Source organism: Notamacropus eugenii, chromosome 4 (assembly GCF_028372415.1).
Source record: "Notamacropus eugenii isolate mMacEug1 chromosome 4, mMacEug1.pri_v2, whole genome shotgun sequence".
NCBI lineage: Eukaryota > Metazoa > Chordata > Mammalia > Diprotodontia > Macropodidae > Notamacropus > Notamacropus eugenii.
This window is the reverse complement of record NC_092875.1, coordinates 88,595,238-88,613,152: the sequence shown is the minus strand read 5'-3', so window position 1 is coordinate 88,613,152 and position 17,915 is coordinate 88,595,238. Positions and strand designations below refer to the sequence as shown.

General features: G+C 49.6%; 2 protein-coding genes across 5 annotated transcripts in view; one reads left to right on the top strand and one right to left on the bottom strand.

Annotated features, from left to right (window-relative positions):
* The window catches only part of LOC140500337 (gasdermin-D-like), a 29,956-nt gene extending 27,770 nt beyond the window's left edge, over positions 1-2,186 (top strand). Inside the window, exons 11-12 of the mRNA XM_072602828.1 lie at positions 141-220; positions 569-2,186. Of these exons, the coding sequence (XP_072458929.1) occupies positions 141-220; positions 569-817 (329 nt within the window). The 3' untranslated portion in view covers positions 818-2,186. The remainder of the gene's footprint in view (positions 1-140; positions 221-568) is intronic.
* Positions 2,187-6,098: 3,912 nt separating this feature from the next.
* Positions 6,099-17,848, bottom strand: MROH6 (maestro heat like repeat family member 6). Of its 4 annotated transcripts, none has more exons than XM_072602808.1 (15): positions 17,742-17,848; positions 16,965-17,480; positions 16,424-16,576; positions 15,668-15,873; positions 14,487-14,658; positions 13,934-14,106; positions 13,697-13,834; positions 13,307-13,421; positions 12,825-12,968; positions 11,881-12,060; positions 11,501-11,656; positions 10,594-10,713; positions 9,691-9,793; positions 8,640-8,705; positions 6,099-8,118 (listed from the first exon to the last, which is right to left on the bottom strand). In XM_072602808.1, exons 2-15 carry the CDS (start codon positions 17,253-17,255, stop codon positions 7,880-7,882), a joined length of 2,256 nt encoding a protein of 751 aa, XP_072458909.1. In that variant the 5' UTR covers positions 17,256-17,480; positions 17,742-17,848; the 3' UTR covers positions 6,099-7,879. The 4 variants fall into 4 exon arrangements, with proteins under 4 accessions (XP_072458909.1, XP_072458911.1, XP_072458912.1 ...); XM_072602810.1 differs by having other exon boundaries at positions 15,719-15,873; XM_072602811.1 differs by lacking the exon at positions 15,668-15,873 and having other exon boundaries at positions 16,424-16,542.
* Between the last annotated feature and the right edge of the window lie 67 nt (positions 17,849-17,915).

Here is a 17,915-nt window from a genome sequence, read left to right as displayed (position 1 = left end):
ACTCACACAATATAAGCTACCTGAGAATAGAGACCAATCCCTTTTTGTCTTTCTGTCTCCAGCACCTAGCAGAATCTAGCCCTTACTAAGGCATTTAAGAATGACTTGACTGATTGAGTGATTGACTGATTTGTCCCCAGCCCTGAGTGACATCCAACATCAGCTCCTGATCCAGTTGCTAGAGAGAAAGGAAAAGATCCTGTCCCAGGAGGTAGAATTGGTAAGAAAAGCTGCTTCCTTCCCAGAAGTAAGCTGGGCAGCCATAACTTCCCAGAAGCTTTGGAATGGGCATCTAGAGAATGAATCAGAAATGGGGAGAGAGAGCAATCCTGAAGGGCATGATTTCTACTCTGTGGATGACCTGCCCCTTCCTCTGCCCTGCTGCCCAGAACTCAGTGGGATGACTTCTGACCTTACAGGGTTTCTTGTCTGTCATGCAGCTGCCTCAAGGGTGCAATCAAACAGTTCTCTCAACAGCCTAGTTTCTCAGGGGGCTTTCTCAGAACTAGAAAGTATCCCATGCTCTTCCCCAGAGACCCTGGGTTCAGTCTGATCCTGTTTCCCATAGGTGAAGGAAATCCTGAAGGAGAACTTCAATCAGACCGAGGAGAAGCCTTTCTCCCTTCCTTTGGAGCTACTGTCCTTTGTCCAAGGCCAGGATGAAAACTTGACCCTCACACGTGACCTGTTGGAAGAGTGTGGTCTGTGGCTCTCAGATAGTGAACCCCAATTTACCTGGAACCCCAGTGCTCTGCACTCACTTTGTGCACTGTATGGGAGTCTGATGATGCTGCAGGCTCTTACTGAAGCCTGCTGACCTAGATCCCTCTTTCCCCACTTATTTCATACCTTCTCCCCCTATGTCAATCCCAGGTCTGGTAGATTAGGTGACAACTTTATTTCACATCACAGGATCATAACATTTGTACCATTGGGCCCTTGCCTGCTGCACTACTAGAAAGGAAACCCTACTGTGACATACTAGACAAGTGATCATTCAGCCTCTACTTGAAGACCCCATTACAGGGAAACCCACCACCTTATACTCCTTTTGAACAGCTTTTATTATTAGGAAGTTTTTTCCTAACATCAAGCCTTCATTTGCCTGTTTGCAACCTCTGTCTACACTCATATCAACAGAACAAGTCCATTCCCTTCTCTGCAGCCCTTTAAGTGCATGTACACAGCTAGGAGGTCACCCCTGTGTCTTTTCACATCCACAGTTCCTTCAACAGATCTTTACATGATGTGGACTTAAGGCCCTTTAGCCTTGTGGTTGCTTTCCTCTGGATGTTGTCCAATTTATCAGTGCTCTTAAACTATGCTGTTCAGACCAAATGAAATGTGACCAGAGAAGAGATGGAACTGTCACCTGCCTCTTCCTGGAAGCCCTTCCCTGCAGACCAAGGTGGCTTCAGTTCTTGAGATGTCTCCTCATAGTACTGACTTATTGAGCTTACAATCCATTAAAACCTGCAAATCAGTTTTTACACACAATGCTATATAACCATGTCTCATCTCACGGAGTCATTAACTTCCATGTGGTCAATTCTACTTTTCAAGTCCTTTTCTTCAGTATGGTTTTGTACTTCTTCCAAGTTATTTATTCTCTTTTTACATCTTTCTTTCCCTAGCTTCTTTTCCCATTTTTCTTCTACTGCTCTCATTTCATTTTTAAAATTATCTTTTAGCTCTTTTAAAAACAAAAACCTCTTTTAGGAATTCTTCTCAGACCTGTGTTGAAGTCACATTTTTCTTTCAGGCTTTCTTGTATATATTTTCAAATCATTGTCTTCTATATTTAGGTAGAGTTTCCCTGTGGTCAAGATAGCTCTTTATAGTAGGATTCTTTTTTAGTTTGCTCATTCCATTAGATTGTAAGTTGCTTGAGGGCAGGGTCTGTCTCTTATGCTTTGCACAGTGCCTGTCACATAGTAGGTGCTTAATAAATGTTGATTATTCCATAAAGGCTAGATGATTTGACTTGAGTAATGACTCCCACCTCTTTTAATTCCAAGATTAGCCTGTATCAGTTTTGCGTCAATAATAACATGTGCATATTGTCTATCTTCTTAGAATGCAAACTCCAAGGGAAGGGATGGTTTCACTTTTATCTTTGTATCCCAATGCTTAGCACAGGACCTGGAACATGATAAGTACATAATAAATGCCGTTGATTGACTGTTCACCTCCCTGAGTCTAAGTTTCCTCATCTGAAAAATGAAGGAGTGGATTAGATGAATTCTAGGTTTCCTTCCAGCTCTACATCTAGGATCCTTATGTTTCAACGGTCATCATTTTGATTTTCTCAGCAGCTTAGAGGACTTGGAGGAAACTCTATCCAGACAAAGGAGCAGTAAAGAATTCTGGTTTGCTTTTCATATACCTAGGGATGAGTTAGACCAGAAAATTCAGCATTTCATAGAATACTACGACATCACTGAGGACATACATGATAGAAAAGGAGGTAGGCAAATCACCCATGGCAAGGTGGCAGCTTAGAAAAAGGACCAAAGAGAAAGGACCTTCAGTACCTGGAATGGGTCTACTAGGGAAGCGAACCAAAGAACATGAATGAGAAACCTGGTAGGTGAAGGACGCATATTCCCCAAATTACAAATCACTGAGTTAGTGTGTGCATGTGTGTGAGCGCGCATGAGTGTGTGTGCATGTGTGAGTGTGTATGTGCATGCGTGTGCATGAATGTGAGTGTGTATGGGTGTGTGTGAGTGTGCACGTGTGCATGTGTGTACGTGTGTACGTGTATGCATGTGTGTGTGCGTGTGTCTGTGTGTGTGTGTGTTGACCAGAACTGTGATTTCATGAGTTTAAGGAAATCATGCTGAGAAACTTTCTCTCACCATGCAGAACAGCACCTTAGAGAGTGGCCAAGGACACTGAGGGGTGATAAGACTTGCCTAGGGTCACACAGCAAATACACAGGAGAGGCTGGCAATTCTTCCTGGCTTCAAGGAGAACTTTGTATTCACTAGGCCTTGATGCATCTGTAACAAAGAGTTTTGTGTGTGTGTGTATGTGTGTACATATATACACACATATACATACACATAAATATATGTATATATACTTTTATATTAATTGAATATGTGTTTTTACATATGTATGTATATGCACATATATAGGCATGTGTTTACGTGGGTTAGTTGGTTGTGGTACTTTGTTCTTGAGGGGACTCAAGGCCCAAGGGTCTGACTGTGGCTGATCAGACCAACATAGCTCAGAAGGCTCTACCACAGGTCAGACAAAATTGTCTCTGAATGTTTGGGGTGGATTCTCTAAATCTGCACATCTCACAGTTCTTTTGAGCTGCTTCAAATCTGCTTTGCTCATAGAGCACAGTACCTTCTCTGATGTGAGCACACCATGCTAGACAGTCCTGTGTAAATGTCTGATGTCACACAATCAATTCCAAAGTTCTCCAGGGAGACCTTGAGAGTGCCCTTGTATAGCTTTTTCTGACCACCATGTGAAGGCACTTGCCTTGTGTGAGTTCTTTGTAAAATACTCTTTTAGGCAAGTATATGTTTGGCATTTGAACAACATGGCCAGCCTATTGGGGTTGCTCTCTCTGCAGTAGAATTTCAATGCTTGACACTTGAGTTCGAGAAAGCACCTCAGTGTCTGGTATCTTACCTGCCAGGTAATCTTCAGAATCTTCCTAAGACACTTCAAATGGAATGGATTCAGTTTCCTGGCATGGTGCTGATATACTGTCCAGGTTTCACAGGCACACACCAATGAAGTCGGCACAACAGCTCTTTAGACCTTCAGTTTGCTAGCCACTCTAATACCTCTTTTCTCCCACACTATCATTCTGAGCATCCCAAACAGTGACCTTACTCTGGCAATGCATATGTCAATCTCCTTATCATTGTGTACATTCCTGGAAAGTATACTGCCAAGGTAAATGAATTTATTCACAGCATTCAAAACTTCTCCATTTACTGTAATGGATGGTTCCAAGTATGGATGGTGTGATGCTAGCTTGTGGAGCACCTATGTTGTCTTGGTGTTAATTGTTAGGTTAATATTAGCACAAGCAGCAGAGAATTAATCCAAGTTTTATTGCATCTCGAGCTTCAGAGGCTGTGTTCAGTGCACAATCATCTGCAAACAAAACATTATGCACAAACTCTTCATTCAATGTATTTATGTATAGTGTGTATATATACACATACATATCAAACAATCCCATTGGATGGACATTGAGCTGGGGTGAAAGATGGGATGAAGAATAGCTGTTGTTTGGATCTCAATCTGCATTTAGATAGATACCATTTCAAGTAGTCCCATAGTATATAAATCTAAGCTATATATTTCAAATAGAGGGTCTACAGTTGAAGAGGATGAGGAGGAGAGAGAGTTGATAGCGTCTCTGAAATGCTCCTTTGCTGACCTCAGAGTTGCCAGGAAAACAAAGGCTTGTCTTTTCAAGGCTAAAAATCTACTAGTGTTACTAAATGGCGGTGAGATATGGAATGCAACTGCTTCCAAAGAATTAAAAATAAGTACCACACAGAGGACAGTAATGAAGTACATGGTGGATTTAAGCACCCTGCAACATATGAGGAACTTTCAAGAAATGGGGGAAAGGATGTTGGCAAGAACTGTATGAGGAGAAGGAAAGCTGGGCTAGTCATGTGGAAAGAGCAGGGAATGACAAGTAGACAATCACTATGCCCTTTGCAATGGAGTAAGAAATTGAGAAAGTCCTTCAGTGATTTGCATGAACCCTCGGGGTGAACTTTGGGGAGGATAGGGACATATCCCAGAGGATAGGCAGGTGTCCATAGGTTCAACCTGCCTCCTTGGGGAGAATTTCCAAATTGATAACATCATAAATCCATTTGAATATCAAGTTGCACCAATTTCTAGAATGACCTAACAGTCAACCCTCCCAAGCTCTACCTACCTCTTCTCCTCCTTAGACTGGATTTCCAGAGCAATAAGAAAATTTAGGAGAGGGTTTCTAAAAATTGATCATGAGGAGGAAGAAGTATGAAATGGATAATAATTGCATTTGATTAGAGCCTCCCAGACAGACATCATCTGTATTCAGATGTTGTAGGCTTTGAACCTTTGGCAAGCGACTACTTATTTCCAGTAGGAAGGCTTTCTATTTGTCCTTGGAATAGGGAAGTTACTTGCCCATGTATAAGCCAATAAATTCAATTTGACACCTACTGTTTAAACATAGTTCTCTAGCCACTACTATATTAAATACGGTATAAAGACAAAGGGAGGACTGAGGACTGAAAAGAACAAAAAAGAACATCCTGGTGGGACTGGGAAGAGGATGAATAGAGAAGATGCTCAAAACAAGACACTAGAGAAATCTTTCAGAGTCAAAGCAGAGAAGTGGAGATACAGAGTTCCCAACTGGGCAGAGAAGCCAAGGAGAAAGTGTAGACAGCTTCTCATCTTAACTCTATTGTTGAACAGCCTAGAGCCAGGAAGGGGGTGATGAAACAGTATGGTTGCCCCATAGCAAGACTGACATGGAGGGAACCAAACAACAGTTCTCTTCTAACAACAGCTTCCAGCTGTTTTAGTTCAGAGGGATGGCTGATCCTTGATCTGAGCAGTTAATAGCTTCTGGGGGTCCTAATATTATGTCTTCTCTCTTTGAGAATATGTATACTATGTTTATGCTACAGTGTGAGTGTTTCTTCACAGGTGCCAGGGAGTGGAGAAGAAGCTGAGAATCTTAATGGGAAATGAGACAGGAAGGCTACCTAAGCTGTAGGGGAGATTTTCCTGACACAAACTTAACATGGGTTAGGAATAAGTATTTTTAGAGTACCTACTATGTGTCAGGCACTGTGCTAAGTTATTTACAAATATCTTATTTGATCTTTACAACAACCCTTTTACTGATGGACAGTTCCTAGCCACTGTCCCTACCTGACAGGTCCAGTGTACCCTGTACTTCTCTCCCTACTTTCATATACAGTAAACTCTCGTTTAATCTGTTAATGGAAAAATAATTGCCACGATTGCCTGACCTTTATAGTCTCTTCATCACGAAGCTCCCTTTAGTCCACCCACTTAGATCTTTATTGCAACAAAGGAATGGCTGAATTAATGAAAAAGTATTTATTAAGCAGAATATATAAGGCACTAAGTGCTAAGCACTGGGGATACAAATACAAAATTGAAATAGACCCTGCCCTCCAGGAGTTTATATTTTATAGAGGGAGACACCGCAAGTAAGGGAGTGGTGGCCATAGAGGGTTGTTTTGGTCTGGGAAGGCACAAGGTTGGTAAGGAACAAAGTGGGACAGGCAACTGACCCCCTTTTCAGAAGCAGTTGCTACAGATCTGACCACAGGTTGCCAGAGCAATAGGTTCCACCAAGAAGTGGAAAGGTGGGAGGATGGGCTCAGGAGAGTTGGGGAGAGGGCTGCAGGGAGGTACTTGCCAGGCAGCAGGGTGGAAAATGGCCCAGGGAAAAGGCATATTCAGGTCTAGGGGTCACTCTCCTTTCAGGAGAAACAGGCCCTTTCCTGTCTAACACTGCCTGGCCTCGAACCCGTGGTCTCTTCCTCACTTTACGGACTTACTCTTCCAGTCTTCATTGATTCTACAGACATCCATTCATTATCCAATAATAATAAAAGCTACCACTCCCATTACTATCCCCTTTAGGATGTACAAGGGGCTCTCCTCACAACCTCATGGGATGGGGAATGCAAGTATTCTTATTTTACAGAGAACCAGGAACATGTTTAGTGCTGGAGGGGAAGGGTGGGGGCAAAAAGGAATAAGACAGAGCCCCCCACTGGGTAAAGCACAATCAGCAGAGAAATCAAACATATTTAAATACCACCAATCAGTACATCAGAAAAGTACATCTATACAGTACTAGGAGATCAGACAGAGGGAAAGCTAGCTTGCCCCCACGTTTGTGCCCCTGGGCTTGGCTCATGCTGGGAGTCCTCTATGGCCTGGGCCACCTGGGCTCTGCCTGATGGTCCAGGCTAAGGAGGACTATCACTGATGACCAATGGGAACTCTCATTTCTTCTATAGCTTCATGGTCTATAAAGCACTTTCCTCCCAACAGCTCTCTGTCCAAGAGGCAGGGGCTCCTGTCTCCATTCTAAAAGAGAGGTATCAGAAAGGGCAAGTGACAAAGGTCATACTACTTGTTATGGCAGAGCTAGGACTAGAACCCAGGGCTGTCTCCTTCCTCTCAATCTTTCTGTCCTACAGGCCACTTTGGAAGGGAGTAGAACAGAGGACAAGAATTGGGGTACAGGAGGTATTGAGTGGTTGGGATATGAGGTAGCATGTTGGCTTGCCTGTGGTCTCTCCCTGTTCCTGTCTCCAGCCTTCTCTTCACTAAGGAGAGAGGAGATACCCTCATGCCTCCTCTTTGGGACCCCAACTCTCATGGACAAGTGGGAATCCCTCCATCATTCAAAAAGACACAAGTAGGAGAATCCTCTCCATTTGGGAAATGCAAGAAGCAGAGAGAGATAATACCCACTTCCCCTGGAGAGGATTTGACATACAGCTTTGGGCCACAGGCTGGATACATTAAGAGGTGATGGGTTTTTGGCTTATATGATCTTAAAGGGCCAGGAAGTAGCAATGAGCAAGTCTGAGAGACACCCCTAAACTGACTGTGACCATCCTAAAAATGTCACATCAAAGAGACAAGTGTCCAGGGGTTCCACCCTTCCCCCAGGAAGAGGTTCCCAGGCAGATATAACTGGGAAGCTTCCCCTCATGAAGGGTTTAAGGAATTCATCTCCATGCCTGGGTTGTGAATACCTAGGTGAGGTCTAGGCAAAAGCAAGGGACCTTGCTTCATTGACTGAACAATGTTCTTCAAAACAGAGCTAGGAGGCAGCTCAGGATGGCCCCCCACACCCCCACAGGCCAGCCCGGCTCCTCGGTTTGAAGGGGCTGTCCTCATAGACTGGTCTCTCCCGAACTTGGCGGTGGCCCCAGCAGCACAACAGCTGCCAAGGGGAAAAGCTGCCACGTCCTGGGGAGTCCTGGTCCTGGCACACTAGCCTCACTTGGTGCATGGTGATGTGGGAGACATCTCGAATGCAAGGCTCAGCATCCCACTGCATTTCCCCAAGGTCTGTAGTGGCAAAGTGGGAGGGAAGGTGGCATGTTAGAGCCCTGGCAGGTCCAGATACTTAGCTTTCCTGCCTCCCCATCAGTCTCCCTGACACTCTAAGCTGACCTGCTTTCTCCACACCTTCCTTCTTTAGAATCTACTTCAGAAATCATCTCTCCAGGAAGATTTCCTTGTGTAAACATACCTCACCCCAGTCCTCTCTGCCATCCTTTGTACTGCCAGAATTCACCTCTATCTAGACCTTCTGTTTGTGTGTGTGTATGTGCATGTGCATGCACACACATGTGTCTCATCTCCCTCTCATACAGGGGCTCCCTGAGGAAAAGGCCAATCAGAGAAGATCCTCTCACAAGCCAGTGCCCAAACTGTCACACAAACACCACAGAAAAGGCAGACCATCCTGCTCCTCACTGTCTTTTTACACCTACGAGTCACCCTGACACATATCCTCCTTGCCTTAGTAATAAACCACACACCTCATGAGCCCCAAGTACTCCACATCTCTAGCATCCCTTGCCTACCATGCAGCAGTGAGTCCACCAGGCCAGGGCTGACACAGTCAGGATCCATGTGATGGATCAGAAACCCTGAAACCAAAGAGTTTGGATCATCAGGCCCTGCTTCACCTCTGCATGTAACCAATGTCTGATAAAGGTCTCTAGGTCTAAGCCTTTTATCGAGAAGAAAGAGAAATTCCCATGAATGAAACACAATCCCTGAGGAAGAAGGAATATTCTCTACACTCAACAAACTTACTGACAAACACATTTTAAAAATAATCCCACCAAGTGAAAAGGTTTGGATGGGCTACAGGAATGGGGCGAGAAGGATGGACCCTGAGGAGATTTTGGATTGACTGGAGTATGTGCAGAAGATGGGAAAGAAGGCAAGTCATCAAGTATGAGTATATGGAGCTGGCATGGATAGTGCCAGGGGAAATAAAGCTGGTGCAAAATGCCAAGAACAACAGAGGGGCTTTTTTTAAAGATAGGTTAGGGGCAAAAGACAGATGAAAGAAGAGATATGTTCACTGCTGGAGATGACAATGACAACAGGCAGTGGAGAGACAGGAGAATCACCCAATTCTGCTCCAGAATTCTCCACCAAGGAAGTGACTGGCAGACTAGGAAGGACTGAAGAAAAAACAGTGCATTGGGAATTGAAACCTACATGAAGGGATAGAGAGCATCTACCTGCCTTTGATGATGTCAGATCTCCAGGCCTGACTGAATTCTATTGGCCATAAAAACAGATAACTCCACTCAATCTTTTGCAGAAATGAGGGCCCATATAGGGTGGCATACTGCATATGACTTCAGATTTTTTTAATATGTTGTTTAGTTTGTGGACCTTTTTTTCTTACTTTCTTATAAGGGATGGCGCTCTGGGAGGGGAGAAAGAACATTTAAGAAAAGAAAAAAATCCTGTGAGGGTTTTCTTGAGAACAGAAGGCTCTGCTGAAAGGGATTCTCAATAAGCTCCCAATCCAGCCCCAGCTACAGGGAACAGAGTTGAGTAAAGATCCCTAAGACCGGCCACCTGGAAGAATTATTCTAACTACCTAGAACTTACCTATGAACATGGCTGACACACGGCGAATGGGAACCTGGGAATTCCTCAGGTAGCCCTGGGCCTGGCTCAAGAAGTCAGAGGCTCTGCCAGGGTACCACTGCGCCTGAGGACAAAGGGAGGCAAGGTCTGCATAGGGAGAGATGCCTCAGTGCAACATGGGGAAAGTCCATGGGCCCCGTGAGGAGAGCACTTAGAAGCTCAGAGCTTTCTTCATTCCAGGCACATCCTGCCCTGAGAAGGACACAGTGACCACACAAGAGGTCTGCATCCTGCTTCCTCCCTGTGGTCTTAAAGGGTGACCAGTTCTCCTGAAAGAGGCTCTTCACCAGAGACACTACATTTCCCTTCTGTGGGTAACCTAAGGACAATGCATTATCTGTTGAAAGAGACTCCCCGGTAGGGGCTAGGGAGAGTGAACCTGTGATTTCATTAACAGAGGGAACTTCCTGGCTGAAAGAACTCCCTCTACCTATATGAGTTAGCACCTTCTCTGCAATTTCTGGTCTTAGTGTTGCCTAGATCCCTGAAAGGTTAAGTGACTTGCCCATGATCACACGGTAAGTATATGGTGAAGGGCCACCCAGGTCTTCCTGACTCTGAGACCGGCTCTCTATCCACTACACAATAATGGCTCCATCTCTGTGAGTCCCTAAGGATGGTAAGGTGAAAGCTGAGGGATTGTCACTGGCACAAGGGACTGTAAATTTTACCTACACAAGGATCCAAAGGGGAACATCAGATGGCTTACCTGGTGTTTCTTCTAGTTTGTATTTGACGCTGGGGAAAAACAGTTAAGTGCAAGGATGGAAGTGATAAGGGACAGAGGGAGGAGTTAGTTTTAGGGGGACCCCTTCAGTCAAGAATCTGATTTTCTAACATAGCCCTACTGGAGCCCCCACTGACCAGTCGTTTGCAAGTGCGGCTTAGGGCCTCTGGGCTGTCATAGTGAACCATGGCTGAGATCTCCTCCAAGAGCCTCCAACGCAGGAATCGATCACAACGAGCTAAGGTCCACTCTGCACTCTGGGAGGAAAGGACCAAATGGGGGGTTAGGGCATAGTCATTCCCACAGACATACACTTCCTTGCCTATTACTGAGAGGACATGGGAGAAGATCAGAGGGGGAAGGGACAGGAGAGCCAAATCCAGGATCCCAACTCTCCCTCTATTGGTAGGTGGAACCTGTTTCTGGGAGGCATCTTATATGATAGCTCCTGAGTTCTCCAGAGCACCCTGACCCCCTCCCTCTGGAAAGAGCCAAGAAAAAGAAGAAAAAAGATGAGGGGGTTCAGAATCTCTACCTCTTGAAATCACTTGGCATTATTTAGTAAAAAGGTAAATATTCTGTATTTGTGTATTGGTGTAATTGTGTCTTCTCCCAAGTAATTCAATTCAAATCAATATAGTAAGCACCTACCCAGGGCAGTAAAAAGTGATCTCCCAAAGAGCAGGGACTGATTTGTTTTGGTCTAGAGGAAGAAAACCTAAGGCCTCCAGGCCACACATGGCAGCCTTTTAACTGAGTTCAAGTTTTAAGGAACAAATCCTTCTATTAAGGTCTGTGCCAGACCATAACAGACTAGGGATAAATTGTTGATATGAACTCTGAAGAAATGGGGGAGAGGGTGTCTGGATTTGGGGCTCATCAAGGGTGGATGAGAAAACTTGGGGCTCAAGTGGAATAAGGGGGTCCTGGATGGGAGGATCCCAGATACAGAGGCAGGGGAACTGAAGGGGGCGGGGAGTCTGCACTCCGGGCTCCAGGCTGGGGAGAGAAGGATGGGGTGTGGGGGATTGGGGTACCCCAGACCTCGGCAGCATCCAGGCTCGGGTCTTGCAGGCGCAGCAACAGGGTCACCAGGCTGCCCAGTACCAGCTCGCGCACCGCCCTAGCCCGCCGCGGGGAGCAACGACCCACTAGGGTGCCCAGGAGCCCGATGGCCGAGGCACGGACAGAATCCTGGTCCTGGAATCAGGGAGAAGAGGGAGCTGGAGGGAAGGCGGGGTCTGCGGGAGAGGAGGGCATAGGGGCGGGGCTGAGATTGGCAGAGGGCGGTGCTCGTGCTTGGGTGGGCGGTGCTTAAGGGTGGGCGGTACAGAGGAGAGGAGGAGAAACCCCGGGACAGAGGGCGGAGGAGGCGTTACCCGACCTCTGATCCCTCCCCCTCCCGCCCGCCCCGCCCCGCTCACGTGGTCCAGCAGCGGCCTCAGGCGCGAGCCCAGGCTGGTGCATTGCGCGCTCACGCGCGCCCGCGCCACAGGCCTCAGCAGGAGCCTCCGGAGCGCGCCCAGGGCCGCCCCCACCAGCCGCGTGTCCGCCTCGCCGAGCGCGCCCAGCAGGGCCTGGAGCAGCGTCCCCACGTGCCGCGCCTGCGCAGAGCCAGGGCCGTCAGGGATGCCGCCCTGCCTCTCCCGCCCCCCCCCTCCTACCCACCCCAGTCCCAACCCCGCCCCTTGGCGGCCCGCGGAAGAGCCTGAATGGCTGCCCCCTGCGGTGACCGAGGCCCGACCCCAAGCTGCCGAGGGTTCACAGGCCGCTTTTCTGTTTGATGCTTGGTTGTGCCTCAGCCCCTCCCTGGGCTGTTTGGGTCGGGGGAGGTTCTGGCCTCCGATCCACCCCGAGCTAGGTCGATGACCTTCCGTCGTCCCCGCCCCCGCCCCCAGGACCGGGGATTCCCCGGGAGCCCGGCCTGGCCTCTTCCCCCACTTAGCCCTTCCTACCCGGAGCCAGCCCCTCCCCAGGGCCCCCCGAGTGCGGGCCACCCCCCCTTCCCACCCCGCCCCCAGCACACGCGCCAGCAGCTTCCCCAGAGCGCCCCCTCCCGGGCACCCAAGGGCGGGCCAGCCCTGGCTCCCCGCAAACGCCTCAGCCCCTTCCCCGGAGCGCCCCCTCCAAGGAGGGGCGCCCCAAGGGCGGGCCAGCCCTGGCTCCCCGCAAACGCGCCAGCCCCTTCCCCGGAGCGCCCCCTCCAAGGAGGGGCGCCCCAAGGGCGGGCCAGCCCTGGCTCCCCGCAAACGCGCCAGCCCCTTCCCCGGAGCGCCCCCTCCCGGGCACCCAAGGGCGGGCCAGCCCTGGCTCCCCGCACACGCGCCAGCCCCTTCCCCGGAGCGCCCCCTCCCGGGCCCGGCCTCACCTTTCTGCGGTTCAGGGCCAGGTGGCCCAGCCCCAGGAGGCCCAGCCAGCGCACAGTGGGCTCGGGGTCCACCTGCCAGGCGGTCAGACGCTGCACGATGGCTTCGTCTCTCAGCAGCCTCGCCGTGGGCTGGCTCTGGAGAAGCTGGGGATTTGGCATGGGGGGACTCAGGAAATGGGCGCCCCTAGGTGCCGGCGGAGACCCTGGGGCTTCCCGTCCCACCTCGCTGTCCGCCTGGGCTCATGACTAGCGATGACCCTCCTCACCCTCATATTCCCCAACTAAGTCTGCCTTCCAGGGAGGATGCCAGAAGCCAGACTATTATCATCGCCATATTACAGAGAAGGAAACTGAGGCCTTGAGAAGGCAAGGAATTTGCCCAAGCAACTAGGGACCAGAGCCACTAAATCCAACCACGCAGCCCTGGAGGAACAGGGCAGGGGGACAGATGAAAGGCCTCCTCTTAACCCAGAAGCACTCACCCCGGTGAAGAAGGCCATAGCGGTCAGGCGCCGGGCTTTGTCTGTGCTTTGTAACCGTGGAAGTAGGTCTGCAAAGAGCCCACGCAGGTGGTGGTCAGCATGAGCCACCAGGGCACTTGGGGAACACAGGAAGGGGAGAGGATGAGGGAGAGCTGAGGAAGGAACCCTGACCACCTGTTCGCCCTGTTCCACTACACTCTCGCCTTCCATCAACCAGCCCCCAATCAGTACTTAGTCCTGGTCAGCCTGGAACTAGGAAGATTCTGAGACCATCCTTCTGGAATCTCATCCCTTCATCTCTGTTTCCCCATGTCCCTGCATCCCAGGACCCCATAATGTCCAGTGTTCTTGTGTATCCTTCCCCCAGAGCCTCTGTCCCCATGTTAAGACCTGGCCAACAGGAGGACACCCTCCAGATGGGTCCCAGATCCTATGAGACGCCTCCAGCCCCCACTCTGCTCCATGCAGGTCACCACCATTCGACCTCCATCCCCATTGAGCAGGGCCTTCAAAGCTTCCACAGCACAGCTGGAGGCAGAGAAAATGAAGACCAGGAGTGAGGTAGGGTTGCCAGTTGCCCCCCTTTACTCTGACTGCCCCTTCCCCCACCTCCCATATCTGTCTCACCTAGCATGGTTGGGGGGAGGACCCCGGACCTTCATTTGAACCTGGGGGGAGTGGGCACACCAGGCCAGCTGGTGCAGCTGTGTAACCAGTGCAATGAGCACTTGTGGGTAGAAGCCCCTTGTGGCAGCCACACATCCTGACACTGCCAACATCTCTCCTAGTGCTCTTGTGGCCTACAGAGACACATGAGACATTCCTGGACACACATCTGAGACACTCCTCAAACATAACTGTGATATTCCTGGGACATGCTTTGATCTCATGCAAGACACTTCTTACGTGTGAGATATACCACACACAGACAACACCTTTCAGATAGGTCTGGGGCACACACCTCATGCATACTGAAATAGCTACACCTTTGAACCAGCCTGTGACCCCTTCCCCAGGTTACTCCAGGAATATTCCTTCCTTCCCACCAGATTCTTAGGTACCAGATCTTTACCCTCTGGACCTCACATGGGGATTCAGACTCTGCCCAGCCTCTCCCTTCCCACCTCTGTCTTGCCTTCCCTCCCTCCTCCAAGCTACTCCACACTAAAACTTGACTCACAGCCAATGCCTGGGCTTCGGGCTTGACTGCCTGGAGACTCAGGCCTGGGCTGGAGCTGGGGCTGGGGCTCTGGATTTGGGATGGGCCCTTCACCTTCTGCAGCAGGTGCACCAGGACCAGCCCGTTCACTCTCTGGTTCCTGCTCAAGCCTCGCCACAACTCAGCTGCCGCACTGTGAATAAAGGAGGGAGGAGAAAAGTGGGAGGATCTGGGTGGATGGAGGTCCCAGGGCAAGGACTGGGGAGAGGAACCTAGAACCTCCAGAAAGGGGATTAGAGTTGAAGGAAAACCCAGAAATGGGAGCTCCCATTGGAAGATGTGTTGGTCCATATGGGAAGTCATGTATCTGAAAAGAGATCCTGGGGCTGAAAGAATCCTTGGATTTAGGGGATTTACCTTTCTTTGTATACCTCTTTGTGTACCTCAGCACAGTGTTAACAAATGCTTGTTGACTGACTGGCTGACCTTAGGAGTGAAGAGCCCCTGGACTTGGGGGAGACCCTTGAAAGTAAGGGAATTTGGGGACTGAGATGACAGCCAGAGTGTGGGAGGTTCTGGAGACCTCTTTGGACCTGATGGAAGGCCATAGGATTGAGGTGGATCTTTGAATTTAGGGGAGGCTAGAGATGGGGGAGCCCCTAGAATTAGGGGAGCCCCTAGGATTAGGAGAGACCCCTGGAACAGAGGGGACCCAGGAAATGAAAGGAAAGATTGGAACTGATAGGACATAGATCTTAGGGGAAAGAACCTAGAATTGAAGGGACTCAATGATTTAGGGGATGCCCAGACTAGGAAGTCTAGGGGGGTAGGAGGAAATCTTGGGAGTCAGGGAACCCAGGGACTGAGGATGGGGAGGAATGTAGAGACTGCAGGAAAACTGTAGAACGAAAGGAGAACATAGTAACTGAGAGAAGACTCTCCCCTGGCTCTGACACCAGCCTTTCTCTGCCCAATCTGATAATTGGGTTCATGACCCAGGTTTCTATGACCAATCAGACAAGAAGCCCAAAATCTTGGCTCCTAACTCAGCCTGGCTTGTGGGTGTTGGAATGAAGAGCAGGTACTAATTAGGGTTGGGCACTAATTAGGAGTTAGGGGGTGGGTACCAATTGACCTCACCAGGGCAGACACAACAGCCCTCAGGAGGAGGAAGGGGAGGACAGCTGGGGATGCCAGAATACCTGGGTCCTTTCCTGTTGAGGAGGCCCAAGGGGAGTGGGAGTGCCCAATACCTGTCACAAGGCAGAGAGTGAGACAGTAAGGTCTGGACCACTTCGTGTGTGTGTTCTGCAGCCAATGAACAAAGTGCCCTCAGGGCCACCCTCCTTGCTCTGCCTTCCAAGAGCTGGGCCATCTGTCCATGCAGTCCCTGGACCACCTCCCGTACCTGGGGAAGGAGTGGTGAGCTCACTCTCAGGGCTTCCTGAAATCCATTCCCTCCAGTTTCCCCAGGGACAGTGAGCTCCTGAGCTGCCCATTCCACTTTTGGAATGTTCCTTGCTGTGCATGTTTGGCTCATATTGAGCTCAAATCTGCCCTCTTGTACTTCCCGTTGCTCCTTGTTCTGACCTCTGAATGGTACAAGGTAGAACAAATGTCATTCTTCTTCCGCAGGACAGTTCTGGGGATATCTGAAGGGGCATGTGCCTGGCTTTTAGACTTACCTTCTTAGAATTAGACTAGATGGCCCTTGTGATCGGCGATGTGGTTCTCTGACATTCTGTTTTGATGTTCTAGTGTTCTGTATTCTTGGATCCTGGGATTCTAAGAGTCAAGTTCTGGGAGCCCAGGAACTGACTGAGGGCCATCCCAGGGGAGATGGGGAAAATCAGGGGTACAGCATTGAGAGGGCTCAAGGAGAAAGGAGCTAGGGGAGAGATGGGACTCAGAGGAGCTGTGTGAGGCTGAAGGGGCGGGGCTTACAAAGACATACTGACCTTTTCTGGGAGCTGTCCATCCTGAGCCTCCAAGGCTGAGGAGAGACTGAAAGCCAAGGCCTGAGTCCCTGAGATACCAGCATCCTCAAGGCAGACCACAGTTTGAACAGCAAAATCTGCTAAAGAACCAGGGACCAGAAGGCGCTGAGGATGCTGGATGGGGGAAGGGGGAAAACAAAGAGAAGTTCAAGAGAAGAAGCCTTCAGCCAAGAGCCTGTCCCTCCAATTTCTTCATCACTTTTTCCTTAGGTTCCTTCTAAACTCTGGAGTCTTCAGTGTTTGTCTCTTAGTTACCATCCCCTTCAGTCTACCCCCATAAACCTTCTCTTATCTAACCCCTGCCCCTCTTCCCTCCCATCCCAACCTCCCTCTAACCCTCCAGGGCTTCTAACTTTCTTGAAGCTCCTTCTCAATACCACCAACCTCCCAAAGCTTCCAGTTTCTTCCACATACCTTCATCTCTCCCTCATTCCAGCTGCTCACTGGCCTTTTGTGCCCTGGGCTCGAATCTGTTTATCCTCCTCCCCAGTTCCCCCAGTACCTGTTCAGGCTTCCAGGGCTGGGGCTCAGGGTCTGAGCTGGAAGCCTTCGGAGATTGGGGCTCATTCCTCAATATCCCAGTGGCAGCATCATGTTCCAAAGTCTCTGTCCTTGGTGCAGTGACTGGTTCAGCAGGGCTCTCAGACTTCTGGGGGGGCCGCCCTTGACTGGGTCCAGTCCCCTCTCGGCTAATCTGGATCTCCTCAGCCAATGCAGCCAGAGTAAGGGCTCCCAAGGGCCCTGCAGGACCCCTGTGGGCTCCTCCAGCCCATCCCCGCCTCCCTCTAACCATCTCAAGCCTTGTGGCACCAATCTTGGTTCATTGCCCTCCTTCCCCGCACCCCCCAAGACAAGCACTGACAGGAACTCACAGGTATGGAAATCTGTCCACCCTAGGGCTTGCACCTGCTAAGATTCACCCTGACTCCTACCAAAGCCAGGTGTGGCTCCAGGTGCAGGCGTGTCCAAGCGTGTGCTGGGGAGGAGTTAGCATACAGGCGTGGATCATGGAGCCTCCCTAGGTCCAGAAATAGGTAGTGATTTTCTCCCCTCCCTCTTAACTTCCAGGAGACAATATTAGTTGGGGATCTAGCCATTTTGACCTAGCCATTGAGGGTCCTTTACCCAAGAGAGTTAGGGATTACAGGAGCCTAAGATTTAGAATGAAGGAACCTTAGGGATCCACCCTCATCATTTTATAGATGGGAAACTGAGACCCTGGTCAGTGAGGTGAAGTCAGGAGGAGCAGTGGAAACCATGGGGCCCAAGGTTACCTTACCTAACACAGAGGTCATTGGCCAAGGACCTCTAGTCTGAAATGATCAATGTGGCCCTCTCTGAGTTTCTTTGGAGCTGGGGATGGTCTCTTGGAGAGGAACTAGTTCACTACCCTGGAAGAGCTACTGAAAAGCAGTCTGAGGTCTGCTTCTCATTGGGTAGCTGTTTAATTTCT